The sequence below is a fragment of the Arachis hypogaea genome, chromosome 8 (assembly GCF_003086295.3).
Source record: "Arachis hypogaea cultivar Tifrunner chromosome 8, arahy.Tifrunner.gnm2.J5K5, whole genome shotgun sequence".
Taxonomy (NCBI): Eukaryota; Viridiplantae; Streptophyta; class Magnoliopsida; order Fabales; family Fabaceae; genus Arachis; species Arachis hypogaea.
The window spans coordinates 14,656,085-14,670,470 of NC_092043.1; the positions used below are offsets into that span (position 1 = coordinate 14,656,085).

Sequence of the window (14,386 nt, forward strand, 5' to 3'; positions counted from 1 at the left end):
TGGACAGCTATCTGTGTGCAAAATGGCCCTCCTAAAATGAAATACAGCAGTAGGAAGGGTCTCCCGAAGACATATCTAGGCAAAAAATTTGTGCTTTTCTGGAACATGTTGATGTCAATGTCAAAGCCAATTACCCCTATCCTCCCAAATAAACTTCTTCTTACTGAGCCACAAATAACCACTACGAGTATCATAAATCTTTGAAGCCGCACCAATCCAACACCAACCGACCTCTGAACCAGCTTGAACATCCGGGTTGTAAAAGTTAAAGTTGCTAAGCAGAGACTGATTCAGAAAAAAATATATATTCTCAAGGTTTCACTGTCCAGATGACCAAAGGTCCAAGATCCTGAGATCCGAATCAGAAATGTGAACATAATTCATATCATGACACAGTCGCCCCTCTCTTCTCTATTTAGAAAACCAAAAGTTCTGTTCCAAATCCACAATGCACCAAATAAAACCTTCCTTCAGGATATCCCAAGCTCGACATATACTCTTTCAAACATAAGATCCCTTTCCCCGAGACCGACTGAAACAATAATCCTTAGAAGAATGGTATTCTCCGTTAACAGTTGAACCCATAGCTTGTCAGGATGGTGAAAAAGTTGCGAAATTAGCTTTCCAAGAAGAGCAATATTAGCACAAAAAGGATCTCAAATTCTCAAACCCCCAAACTTTTTAGGGGTGACCAACACCTTCTAGTTAACTAGATTCAGGCCTCTACCGTTAACTAGAAATGATAGTTTTTAAATTTTATTAGTTAACTAATTATGGATAGACATATAGTATATATAATTACTATATTTATTATAATTAATTTTTAGTAAACTATTATTTCTCTATCTAGGAAAGTTGAAAATACTGACATATTTACCCATAGAAGATAAAAATTATTATTTGTACCCATGAAAGATTGGTTTTTGCAAGCAAAATTACCCAACTCTTCATCTATAGCTCTCTTCTTGTGTCACAACTCACCCAAATATAAAACTTTTTATCCTAATTTGTTTTCCAACCATTCACTCGGAAGAAGAAGAAAAATCGAAAGAGGAGAGGGAAGGAAGAGGCAAAGGCACAGAAAGCCACTGCCGCCACTATCGCATCGTAGGTTGACGAGGAATTGAGGCAGAGGTGCTGAACCCGAAGAGGGAGAGAGAGAGAGAGAGAGAGAGAGAGAGAGAGAGAGAGAGAGAGGGAGGGAGTTGAAGATTGCGAGGAGATGGCAATGACAGAGGTGCTCCCGCAGTGGTTTTCGTTATAGCTGAAGGAGGCCGCCATCGAGCAGCTCTCTGTTACTGCTGCTGCAACCACCTTCTCCATGCTCTGCCATGACTCGGTGGGCTGAAGATTGTGAGGAGATGGCAACGACAGAGATCTCTTATAGTGGTTTTCGTCGCGACTGAAGGAGGCCGCCGCCGAGCTACTCCCCTCCCTACGTCGCTGCTGCTGCAACTACCTTCTCCATACTCTTCCATGACTCTTCCTTTGTTATGAAAGAGAACAAGATGGGTCATCGGGTCTAGCAATAACAGCGTCTCTCAAGGAGACAACCTTCTCCAGCGATAGCAGTGGTGAAGCATGGACTTTGCTGCCTCTACTTCTCTCTGTATCTCGCTCGTCTCTTTGTCCCTAAATTTGATGAATGTTTTCATTTTTTTTGTTTTCAAAAAAATATGAGGTGTTGGTAGTGGCGATAGTGACTATGAAAAAGAAGGTAGTGGAGGTGAATGCAGGGTGAGCACTACTGTAGTGGTGGGATTATAGTGTAATTTGAAAATTTTATTTAATTATTTAGTGTTTGGATAATTTTGCTTGCAAAAGCCAATCTTTCATGGGTACAAATGTAAATTTTTATCTTCTATAGGTAGATATGCCAGCGTTTTCAACTTTCATGGGTAGAAATAGTAGTTTACTCATTAAATTTTTATGGATATCTTTGTTTGATGTGAAATTTGACTACATTTTGTAGGATTTACGGATGTTGACGTGTAACCACTTACTGCTGCCAGATCCGTACAATCATATTATGGAGGGACATATATGGGAGACTGGTTTTTATCACTTTTTCAAATTGGAGTAATTCAGCGTTAGGGAGCATTAGTTAACACACTAATCGAAAGATGGCACCTTGATGCCCATATATTTCACCTTCAAGTTGGTGAGTATGTCATCACATTGGAAGATGTGGCTATAATTCTTGGTCTTCCAATTAATGGTCTTCCAGTGACATGAGTGACCGTAAGTAGTTTCGATACCTTAGAGGCTGAATGCTTGGATCAGTTTGGGGTGGCACCTAGGAAGGTCGATTCCAGAGGAAGTTTCATAAAGTTGACATAGCTACGGAATTTGAAAGACCGTTTAATCTTGAATGATGAAATTGGGATTCAGAGGTACGTAAAGTGCTACATCGTGTTATTGTTCGGGACGATCCTGTTTAGAGACAAGTCTGGAGCAGTTGTGCATTGAAAATTTTTGTCTTTGCTGTGCGACTTTACCAGTATTGGTGAATTTAACTAGGGATCGGCATGCCTAGCGCACTTATACAGATCTCTTTGTAGGGCATCTCGTTTCGACTGCAAGGTGGTCGATGGTCCACTAACACTTTTACTGACTTGGTCCTGGATCCATCTACCGTTTCTTGCACCGATTCCTAGCAACCCCCAACTTTTTCTATTGCAAACAAGTAAAATGTTGTCTTTACAAGTGTAGTCACAGTGAGATTGTGTACACCCTTCAAGACTGAATCGATGCATTCCACTAGATTCATGGTCATATGACTCCATCGGTAACCACGATCTAATGCCAACGCATACTGTTCACATGGGATTCGGTTTAACTAGTTATTGTAAGCCTCACCCCTTTCTTGTAAATGCTGATAATGCATCTCTTATTCGTATACCGTCCTCGAATATCCTGCGATATAAAACAGGCAAGTACAAAGACTACATGTAAATGAGATTCAAAATCATGGTAACTCTAACAACAACAAACTTCAATATATTCATATGTAACTATGTTGACGATAAGTTTTTGCAAGTATGGTGCCTTGAACTTTCTCAAAAAGTGAACTCTATATGCCTGATGCAAAACATGTAAAAAGCTCTAGAAGGCGACCAAGCTCCGTTACTACGAGCAATAGTTGAACTGATGGAGTCATGTTGGTCAGAGATAAGTCCTACATCATCTCGAGTCACCACATATTATCGCAAGTTACTAAGAAAAAAGTGTCACACATCGGAAGCCTCTCCCTTCACGATCACAAATGCAATATGCACGATGTTGTGTTACCATCTTGTAAAACTGCAACCAATAGACAACCCTTATATTTTCTATACAAATGAGTCTCATCTACCTGGACAACTGATTTGCAATGTCTAAATGTTCTAATGTAAGGGGTAATAACTCCATAAGATTCGATGTAATACCCGGATATCAATAACCAAATCATCACCCTGATATGCAGGCATAGTTTTAAAATGGACAACAGTTGATGGCTCCTTATGACACATAGCTTCAAATCATATGGGCAAAGCTTCGCACGATGCTTTCCAACCTTCAAAAATTTTTTCACCGCTTTTTACTTTGCTAATCATGCTTTGCAATGACTGATAGTGTAATTAAACTTCAACTGTACTTTCGCAATAACTGATTTCACCTTTATAGAGGGGTCAGCCTCTACCAACGACTTTATTGCTTATGCAATTGTGTTGGAATCCAACTTCGAATGGTCCTGAAAAATGGTGGTTCTGGTATAAGTGTGAATACCATTATACCTTCTTATAACCCAACAGTACTTTCTGCGAATCATGCTAACTCTGATCAGCCAATGTACACTTGGCATAAAATGTCAACAGTTCAAACTCATACACTCGATAATCTACACCTCTGCAAATGGGATAATCTTTCATCGCCATAATGATAGCTTTCCTAGAACTGAATTTCATTTCCATAGCAAATTCACCATCCGCCACAACAGGAAGTTTCGCTACAACGACACTATGCGATAAATATTTAATAAATAAATATTAAATAAGTTAAATTAAAAGTGAAATCTATCTATAAATTATAAAACATAAGTAAATTATTATGAATTTATATTAAATTTATACACATCAAAAATAAATATTCACTAAATTAATATAAATATATACATATATATTCCTAATCAAGTAATTATCCCAATTTTAATCAAATAAATACAAAAATACATAAATAAATACTAATTAAATTTAACCAAATAAATAAATAAATAAGGTTATTATCTTAAATTTAACCAAATAAATACATAAACAAATACTAATTAATTATATATTCACACGTCACATAATTAATCAATCAATAATATAAAAAAAAAAACAAAATTCTAATCTCTCGTACAAATATCCAAATTATGTACCTGCATTCATATATTTAGAAAATTCTGGTGCATGCATCGCCTTCAAATTCAATGCGCACATGAAAATGGCTTCTCAAACGGATGTTGGTTTGCTAGTGCATTTGCCACTTCTGCCACATCTACCTCCATAGTGCTGTCAGCTTAATCTTCGTCTCCATCTAGACCAACGACCTCATAGTTGCTTTCAAACTCTTTCTCACTGTCACTATTGTAATATTTCTATTCAATATTTCGGTTGGCTTCAGATTGTTTGAACTCAATTTATAAGTCAATGAACGAATCCACCAAATACAAATATAGGATACCTGTATAAAATACATGACACTCTTCTTGACATTTGATGATCGATTTTCTCACAAATCACACCTTTTAATTTTTTAAGTGAGAGTGTGAATGGAATAATAATATCTAATGGATTTTCACATACAAATTTCACTCATTTGGATGTTTGTAACAAAATCTTACCATAATAATATACTTTTAGTACAACTCTATCATTCATTTTTTTTTCTCACATCAAAAAATTTTTGAAACACAGAAAAATACAACGAGAGGAGGAGAGTTCTTCAGAGCTGAAAAAGAAGAAGAAAGGGCTGAGGGAAGAAGAAGACGAGAGATCTGGCAACTAGGATACGAGTTGTAGATATATAGTTATACAAATCGGTTGGCCTGATTTTCATTTAGGCATTAAAATAATTTTTTTAAGGCAAATCAAACGATCCAATTTGTTCTATCATGAGATAAAAAAAATTAAAAAATACTGAAATTGAACGGTCTGATAATTTCATAGTGTCAAAATTTTTTCCTCACACAAGTCGAACCATCCGATTTGTGTACCAATTTTTGTTAACAAAAAAAATTGGATGGTCTAATTTTTTTTTACATAAATTTTAAAATGCAATCGCCACATCACAGTCTAACACATCTAGATTCCATAACGAGGCACAACACACATATAATCTTTATATCGAAAAAAATGAGTCTCAAATCGACCAACCGATTTCACGGTTAGAATTTTTTTAAAATTTGTAAAACTAGAATTCAATTAGTGGAGTAAAACTTTTAGTTGCTAAAACTCAAATTGAAAAGTCTGATTTTATATTTTATAATTTTTAATTTTTAAAAATATAAATCAAATGATTCGATTTGGATTTTTTTAAAAAAAATTAAATACAAATATGCGGATATAATTTCTGCGCATCACCATTAGTCAACAAAAAATCAGAAGCTCTAAATTCTTATTCTCATAGCAATAAATTCACACACTTTTATTTCACCATATTATGGGACAAAAAATATTAAAAATAATAAGTGAATAAAATATTCACATGTGAATAAAAATTAAAAATTATGTAACAAAAATACTAAAATATCTCTCATTTGATGATAATTAATTAATTCATACGTATATAACAATTAAATAATATAAGAAATATTTTGAGAGTATCAAACTTGCTCGGGACTATATTACTTCAAGCCACACAAAAATATTTTGATGAACCAAACATGGCAGGCATATATAAATACGAATACAAATACAAATACAATGAGACTAAGCCAAGCAGGAACACATCAACACCCCACCCCCACCCAAAAAAAATGCCATGTGGAGGAAGTGTTTCTAAAAGTTTTAGCTCTTCAAAGGATCTATTACATTATTACATTACAAACCTATCATTCATTGTAACCAAGTATTGTTTCCTCTGCAAAATTTCTCTCTCTTTTCCCAAAATTTCTTTTAATGATAGCTCCCCCCCCCCCCCCCTTCTTCCTTTTCTTGTTGGTTTTATGAATCTTCATCATCATCAAATCTAAGGTTGTTTTGTTTTTTATGATGAGATGACAATGCATTTCATAATTAATTGATACTAGAGAATAAAGGGAAAAAATGTTGCAAAGGGCAGCAACAAATGCATATACATGGTGGTGGGCCAGCCATGTCAGGACAAAACAATCCAAATGGCTGGAACAAAGCCTCCAAGGTAATTAGAATCTCAATCTTTTCTTCGCTTGATTTTTCCAAATTCTTAGATTTGTTTTGTTCGTCCAAAGATGGCAGACAACTAATAATCTAACATGATCCAATTCCTTCAATGTGTATTGTTTTTTCTTTGTTTGTAAACAAATTACATGATCTTTTGATAATGCAAGGAAAAAAGAAATTCTTATTCAATATGCATAAGAGAAAACAAATGTATGCATCACATTGACCTGAAAAACCATACAATTCTATAGACTATATAGCATTAACCCTTGCCAATGATATGCAAACAAAAAAATTGAACAGATGTGGAGGACAAGGCTGCAGAGGCTCTCCAAATCATTGATCATACCGGGGACTCGTTTGCGCAAAGGGCGGAAATGTACTACAAGAAGAAGCCAGAATTGATAAATTTTGTGGAAGAAACCTTAAAAGCATATAGATCATTGGCACAGAGATTTGATCATATTTCAAAGGAGCTCCAAACAGCGAATCGCCAACTTGCCACAGCGTTTCCAGAACAAGTCCAGTATAGAATGGATGATGATGATGAATTTGATGTGACTTTTCCTGCAAGCAATGCATCTTCACAGGAAACACACAATCAAACACAAAAATCAGACATTTCTAAGGCTGCAAGTGTGAGAAAGCAGAACTTGAGGAGCTATTCCATGTTGCTGTCTAGAAAGGGACCATCTAGGAAGATTGCTGGCTTTGAAAAATATGCCCCAACAATACCAATTTGTGGTTTCAGTAAGGCGGAGGCGCATGCTCAAGTTGACAAGCTTCAAAAGGAAATTTTAGCTCTTCAGACTGAGAAAGAGTTTGTGAGGAGTTTGTATGAAGGTTCCTATGATAAGTACTGGGAAATTGAAGACCGGATCGTAGGAATACAGAAAATAGTTGGTGACTTGCAAGATGAGTTTGGAATTTCTACTGTCATAGAAGATAATGATGCACGAACTTTGATGGCAACCACGGCTCTGGATTCATGCAAAGTGAAATTGACTAAATTGCAAGAAGAACAATTGCAATCTTCTGAAGAAGCTAATGCAGCATTCCAAAAGGTTAAGGAATCTCATGAAAGGATTGAAACACTTAAGGAAGAATTTCTTTCTAAACATTCAATTCAACTAGACCAAGGCACCGAAACAGATCTGAGTAGCATAGACATAGAGGAAGAGTTGGCTGCCTTGGAAGATGAGCCACACAAGGACGCAGAGCTTCTGAAAGAAAACATGGAAAATCTTGAAGAAGATTCAGATATGTCCCACACTATGACAGAAATCGTAGAGTTGATTGATAAGCTTGTTAATAAGGTTGTTTTCTTGGAAACTGCAGTCTCTTCTCAGAATGTTTCGGTAAAAAGGCTAATGTCAGAAGCAGAAAAACTTGAGACAAATATAAAAAGCTTGGAAGAGGACAAGGAAATGCTGTTAGATGATTCAGAAAAAACCAAGAAGCTGCTGAAGGAATTGGAGGAGGAAATGAAGAGAGTTAAGCTTCTTAACAGGAATGTCAGAATGCAAGAAAATAGTATCCAATCAAACTTCACTGAAGCTAGCAATAATCTTGAGAATCTTTCAGAAAAATTGAAGGATGTGAAGCCAGAGGAACACTATACACCTTACAAGAAGAGAAGTGGCGATAACTTAGCTATTATGAAAGATGTTGAGACAACAAAGGAAGAAAAGGAAGATTATGCCACAGATCTAAGCAATATGACAGGGGAAGTTAACAAAAAGGAAGATTATGCCACAGACCTAAGCGATTCAACATGTGAAGATAACAAGTCCAAGTCAGAAGAAAATACTGATCCTATTACTGAAAGCATTCCTGAAGTAATAGAGAAGGAAAAGGATGATTTGCCTCAGACAGTTGATAGTGTGGATATCAAGACGCCAGAATCGGTTGCTGGTGAGGAAGAAGATCAGCCTAACATGAGGCAGATGTTTGTCAGTGGACTGGATGACAGAGAAAAGATTCTGTTGGAGGAATACACATCAGTTCTAAAGGACTACAAGCTTGTCAAGGTCAAGCTCCATGAGATGGAGAAGAAAAATTCTGAGAGCATTAACGAGCTGGAACTTCAGGTAAGCAGTAATCAATCTAGAAGTTTCATGACAGTAACTCTTTTATGTTTAGATTTCAGTAACAAACTCTAAGCTTCAAAATGATGTAATATCAAAGTAATTAAACAAGAGATAACCTGAATGGTTGATTATGTGTATATGGTTCTGCAGTTAAATGAGTTCAAGAAGGTCATTTCCATGAAGGATGAAGAGATAAACATTTTACAGCAGAAGCTGAATAGTTCAGAAGCAAATCCTGCTGAAGAAGCGGTTCTAGAAAACGAGACTCAGGAAGCCAGCATGCAGGAACAAGATGAAATTCCATCTTCAGCTATGGAGGAAAGTGCTAGAAGCTCTTCTGCAGATCAACCTGAAATTCCATCTCAAGGAATGGAGGAGGAAAGTGCTAGAAGCTCTTTTGCAGATCAACCCCAAGATGCCGAAAACAAAGAAGATTTGTCAACTAGCATGTCTCCAACAACAGAATCCATATTACAACAGATTGTGACAGTAAACCATATTGAAGATCACCATAGTCCCCTTTCAGCCATGGAAAAGAAATTCCGTTCCTACATCGATGATTTAATGGAGGAGAACCTAGAGTTCTGGTTGAGATTCAGCACAGCAGTTCACCAGATTCAGAGGTTCCAAAATTGCATGCAAGATCTAAAACTTGAAGTAAGGAACATAAAGTTTAAGAAAAGGACTGAAGGGGACTTACCAAATTCCAATATCCAATCCGAAATAAAGCCAATATATAGACACCTAAGGGAGATAAGAACTGAATTGTCATTGTGGCTTGAACACAATGCAGTGCTGCAGGAGGAGTTGCAAACTAGGCATCCAACACTGATAAGCTTACAAGACGAAATCGCGAGAGCGGCCAACCCGGTTTCCACGACAGAAAGAGCACAACTTAGTGAGTACCAGGCTGCAAAGTTTCAAGGTGAGGTTCTCCACATGAAGCAAGAGAGCAACAGGATTTTGAGTGAGCTTCAAGGAGGACTCAGTTTTGTTAAGGGGCTGAAAGTTGAAGTGGAGAAGTCTCTAGAAGAAATGGGCCAAGAACTTGGGGTGAACAAGCCTGGCCAAGTTCCTGGACATGTTCACATGAAGCAGAATCAACCAAGTAGCCGTACTAGAATACCATTAAGGTCATTTTTGTTTGGAGTGAAGTTGAAGAAGCATGGCCAATCTTCCTCCTCCTCACGTGTAAATGCAGCAATGCAGAAACCAAATCTTGATCCATCAGCTACTCATGATGCCACATTGTAGAACAATTTTGATCTTTTTTTTTTCTAAGTGTTTGTTTGGCCAACTTTACTTTATGTACTCTGATTTTTTATTATGTTGAGGTTAGTTTTGCTTATGGATTTTAGAATTGTAGTGAAATGTACTTCCCATAAAATACATGTTAGCATGTGCATGTGTACCGTAGCATTCAATATGTATTTGTATTTTAACATGTGTTTTATATTGGTGGCTGATTTTGACGTACACTTAGCATGGTTGAATAAGTATAATATGTGCACGTGATCATGAACACTTAACTCAGTTAAATAGTAAGAAAGATGAAAATTTGGTAATCAGACTGAAAATCACATGAAAATATATGAGTAATAAAATGAATGTAAGATTGTAAGTACACAATACGAGAATTTAAATGCTCAAATAACTGTTCTCGTCAATAAAAAAATGCCCAATTAAGAGAAGTTTTTGAGACTCTGTTGATTGTTTGAGAAAATATTTTAAAGATAAAATTAAAAAGAAAATATGTACAATAGTGTTGGGCAATTTTAACTTGGACAGTATGGATATGGAAGGCTAGGCAATAGTGTTGGATTGGTATGTTTTAGATAGACAGCTTCAAAATTAGATCCGAAGTATTATGGGTGTATTTGGCAAACCCCTTTGAGAGGATAAAAGTGCGTTGAAGTTTTTTGAAAGCTGTTTTTTTATGTTTGGCAATTTTTTCCTCTAAACGCAAAAGTGATTTTGCAGCTTAAAAACGCGTTTTTTGAAAGCAAAAAATTGTTGCTTCTGCGTTCACTTCAACATGAGTTCACTTTGATGATCATTACTGATTTTTTCCAAAAGAATTTTCATATTTATTTCAAGTCATTCAAATATTTTAAATTTTTTTCAATTTTTAGTATTTTTTTATATTTTGGTTTTTTTATTAAATTTGATATTTTAATTCTATTATAATATGAATTATTGATCTTATTAAAAATAATAAAGTAAATAAAAACCTAATCATACATAACAATGGAATTATAAGTAATAAAATTTTACAGTCCAAAATAATACTAAATAAAAGAATATTGAGAGTACTAATAAAATTATAGAATATTTTTTTGTTTGACATTGTAAAATTTATTATTATAATTCTTATTCATTGTTTATTATTCTAATTTGTTATAATATGTATTATTATTCCTATTGAAAATGATAAATTAAATAAAAAATTAATTATAAATAATAATAAAAACATAATTAGTAAAAAATTAGAATCCGAAACAGTAAACAAAATAAGATTATCGAGAGTATTCATAAAAAGTACTAAAATATATTATTTTATATGTTATTTTTAATTTAATAAATAAATATTAATTTTTATTAAAAAATTATAACAAACTAAAATAAAATTTTATAAAAAATATTATATAAAAAATATACTAAAAGAAGTTTAAAAAAGGATTAAATATACTAAAAAATAATATTATAATTTAATATTATATTTTTTTAGTAATTAACTAATTATCTATCTAGAAGTGATTTTAACTAATATTATCCAAACGATTTCATTTTATCAAAATCAATTTTAGTATAAAATTGCCAAACATAAATCATGTTGGCACAAACTCACTTCTATCCAAAATCAATTTTACAAAATCACTTTCATTCAAACTCCAGTTTGGCCAACTCTAATCCAAACAAACACTATGTATGTGTAAAAATTTATTGTCCAAAAACTTGATTACTACAAATGCTTTATTTATTTATTTATTTATTTGTGGTTGGTGGCATGGTTGCATTCAAGTTGGAGACTTGTGTGAATACAATTTGTGTCTTCACATGCATATTAAACATTAGTTGCTTGTATAAAGACTCAGGTGTGCTTAAAATGTGTGCAACTTCACAATATAAGAGCATAGAGTTAGAGAGTCATGATGTGAATTATGACTCTTCACTCCAAAATGTAACTAATCAAGTTTTAGAACTACACTCTGTATTTTATGTTTTGTGTACCAGGTTTATTTGTTAAGTAGGTGTAGACTTGCGCAATGTGCAAAAAATTAATGCTATAAATTTTTTGTACAAATTTTTAGATAACTAAAATAATAATAGAAGAATTTTGAGTTTCATAGTTAGTTATAAAACAATTTATATAGCTCTTAAAATAAATATAATAAATTTATAGTATATTACACTGATAATAAGATAACAAAAACTCATTCAATCAATCTATATTTTATATATATTGAAGTATTTATTTAAGTAGTATTTTTAACTCTTAAAATAAAGAATTGTATCATAATAAATTCTGTAGTATAATAAGATCTAGTTCTATCAATTTATAGTATAAGTATTTGTTTAGGTATAATTTTTGATAAAGTATAAGAAAAAAGAGTCAATCTTTTTTCTATTTGATCTTTGATAAATCCAAATATTTTCACAACAATTCCTCTTAATAGTGTTGAATATTCATTAACTTCACAACTTATTATTTCATATTAAAAATTCAAAAATCTATAATGAAAATATAATATATAATTTATTTGATCTATAATGCAAAATATATAAGAATAAAGTAATTTTTTAATAAATTGAATTAATTAGTGATAAATAAATAATATGACAATTTTTTTCTTAGAAAATAATTTAATAATGGTATTAAATTCATTATTAATTAGGAAATAATGCTAGTAAATGTCATTAGATGAGAAAGGATAACAAAAAAAATTCAAAATTCTATAAAAATTACAAGTTGACAAAAGAGCTTATGTGCCAAATAGAATAAGGCTTAGGCTGGGTTTGGTAAAGCTTTTTTAGGAGGTGCTTGTGTTTTTAAAAAGCACAAGCACGTCATTTTGCGTTTGGTAAATTAAAAAGCTCAAGTGCTTGTGCTTGCGGCTTTTAAAAGTTAGGGGTGCTTTTGAAAGCACCTAGGAGGGAGCTTTTCAAAGCTGACTTATGCTTACCAAATTTTTTTCATTTTCCCGCACATATTTCCGGCTATTATATTGCCATTAAAATCTTCATATATTTCTAACTTCTCTTCCTAACCTTCATAAAATCTAACACAATCTTCATATATTTTTTATTTTTCAACCTAATCTTCACAAATTTCAACACAAATACATCTCTATCACATATTAGGTATGAACTTCTATCTATTTATATTATTTTTTTTGCGTTAATTTTGTATATTTTTTCAGTAGATCTATTATGTTTGTTTGTTTTTTTCTGTTCTTTGAAACGGAAAGAGGTTGATGAAAACCAATCATAAAATTTTTTTTGCATGAGCATTAGTCCAAATTATAATAACATGTATATACATATGTAAATATAGATATATAATCATAAGAGTAGTTTATTTGAGATATGTGTCCCATTTTTTATGATCTGTAGAGGTGAGCCAATATACATAGGTGGGTAATGGACGTACCCAGTACTAACATTGGATTACATACAAATTTTATTATTGACTAATGATAAATCTATTTATATTAGTACAGAGAATAAATCAAGTAAATATGTTAATTATTAGTCTCTAAAATTTGAGTTAGTATCAAAATAAAGTGTTAATTGATTCAATTAGAACTCCAAAATTTGATTCATGAATCATATTATCAGTTTATTGTTTCTTGTGATTTTTTTTCAAGTAATGTTAATTAATTATTCTATGATTCTTTTGTTTTTATAATATATCCGGTTCCTTTGTTATTATTAGCCTACTAGAATAGAATAATATTGTATGTTTATTAGTCTTATTAATTGATAATAATACTTTATAAAATTTATTATTGTGTACCACATAACAAGTATTTAGGTATACCTGACTTAAAATTTTATGATTTACTTTGTTTTCAATCTTTCAATTTTTGTATGAACTTATGGAATAATTTTTGTTATCATATGATAAGTTTGATGGATACAACAATGAATTTGATCACATCTGAAGAGAAAAATGATGGAAAAGAAATTGCACAATGGAACAAAAATTTAGTAGACATCTTTTGTGCTTTGTGTGTGAGAAGTATTGAAGCTGGTAGCAAACCGGGCACACATTTTGATACCAAAGGTTGGAAACAATTGATAGCTGAATTCACAAAAGCTACGGGAAAAGAATATAATAGAAAACAATTGAGAAACAAATGGGATCAGTTGAAAGTAGATTGGAAGAATTGGAAGCAATTGAAAGGGAACGAGACTGGACTTGGATGAGATTCTGCTAAAAAGACAATTGATGCAAGTGAAAAGTGGTGGGCTAAAAAATTAGCGGTTAGTTAAGCTTAGTTTAGTAAGCATAGTAGCATACATATTGATATATATAATTAGTACTAAGTATCAATATTTTATGTAGGTTATTCCAAAGGCTAAAAAATTTAGAAAAGAAGGGATTCATCCAGATTTTGAGGCAACATTGGATAGGATGTTTCAAAGAACAGCTGCAATAGGAGAAGATGCTTGGACTCCATCTTCCGGAATAGTTCCTTCTTCAATTGAGAAAGATACACAACTTGAAGATAGTGAAGATTCTGATACAGAGCCTGAGTCTAGTGTTATAAACATTAAAAAAAAAAGAGAAAATTTCACTAATGCTAATACTTACAAGAAAGCAAAAAAAGTTGGAGACCATTTGTTTCTCAATTGTTTTCTATTATATTCTTTTCCCGTAGCTTTTGTGAATTCAGCTATCAATTGTTT

At 33.0% G+C, this 14,386-nt stretch overlaps 1 protein-coding gene across 1 annotated transcript; it reads left to right on the top strand.

Annotated features, from left to right (window-relative positions):
* The first annotated feature begins 5,946 nt into the window (after nt 1-5,946).
* Nucleotides 5,947-9,917, top strand: LOC112705039 (protein NETWORKED 2A). The gene is made up of 3 exons (XM_025755897.3): nt 5,947-6,381; nt 6,687-8,473; nt 8,624-9,917. The coding sequence occupies exons 1-3, from the start codon at nt 6,288-6,290 to the stop codon at nt 9,725-9,727; spliced, it is 2,985 nt and encodes a 994-aa protein (XP_025611682.1). The 5' UTR covers nt 5,947-6,287; the 3' UTR covers nt 9,728-9,917.
* The last annotated feature ends 4,469 nt before the right edge of the window (nt 9,918-14,386 follow it).

Coding starts and splice junctions, on each gene's coding strand:
- LOC112705039 (XM_025755897.3), top strand. CDS start 6,288: ATGTTGCAAAGGGCAGCAACAAATGCATATACATGGTGGTGGGCCAGC. Junction 6,382..6,686: donor GCTGGAACAAAGCCTCCAAG/GTAATTAGAATC, acceptor AAAATTGAACAG/ATGTGGAGGACAAGGCTGCA. Junction 8,474..8,623: donor TTAACGAGCTGGAACTTCAG/GTAAGCAGTAAT, acceptor ATGGTTCTGCAG/TTAAATGAGTTCAAGAAGGT.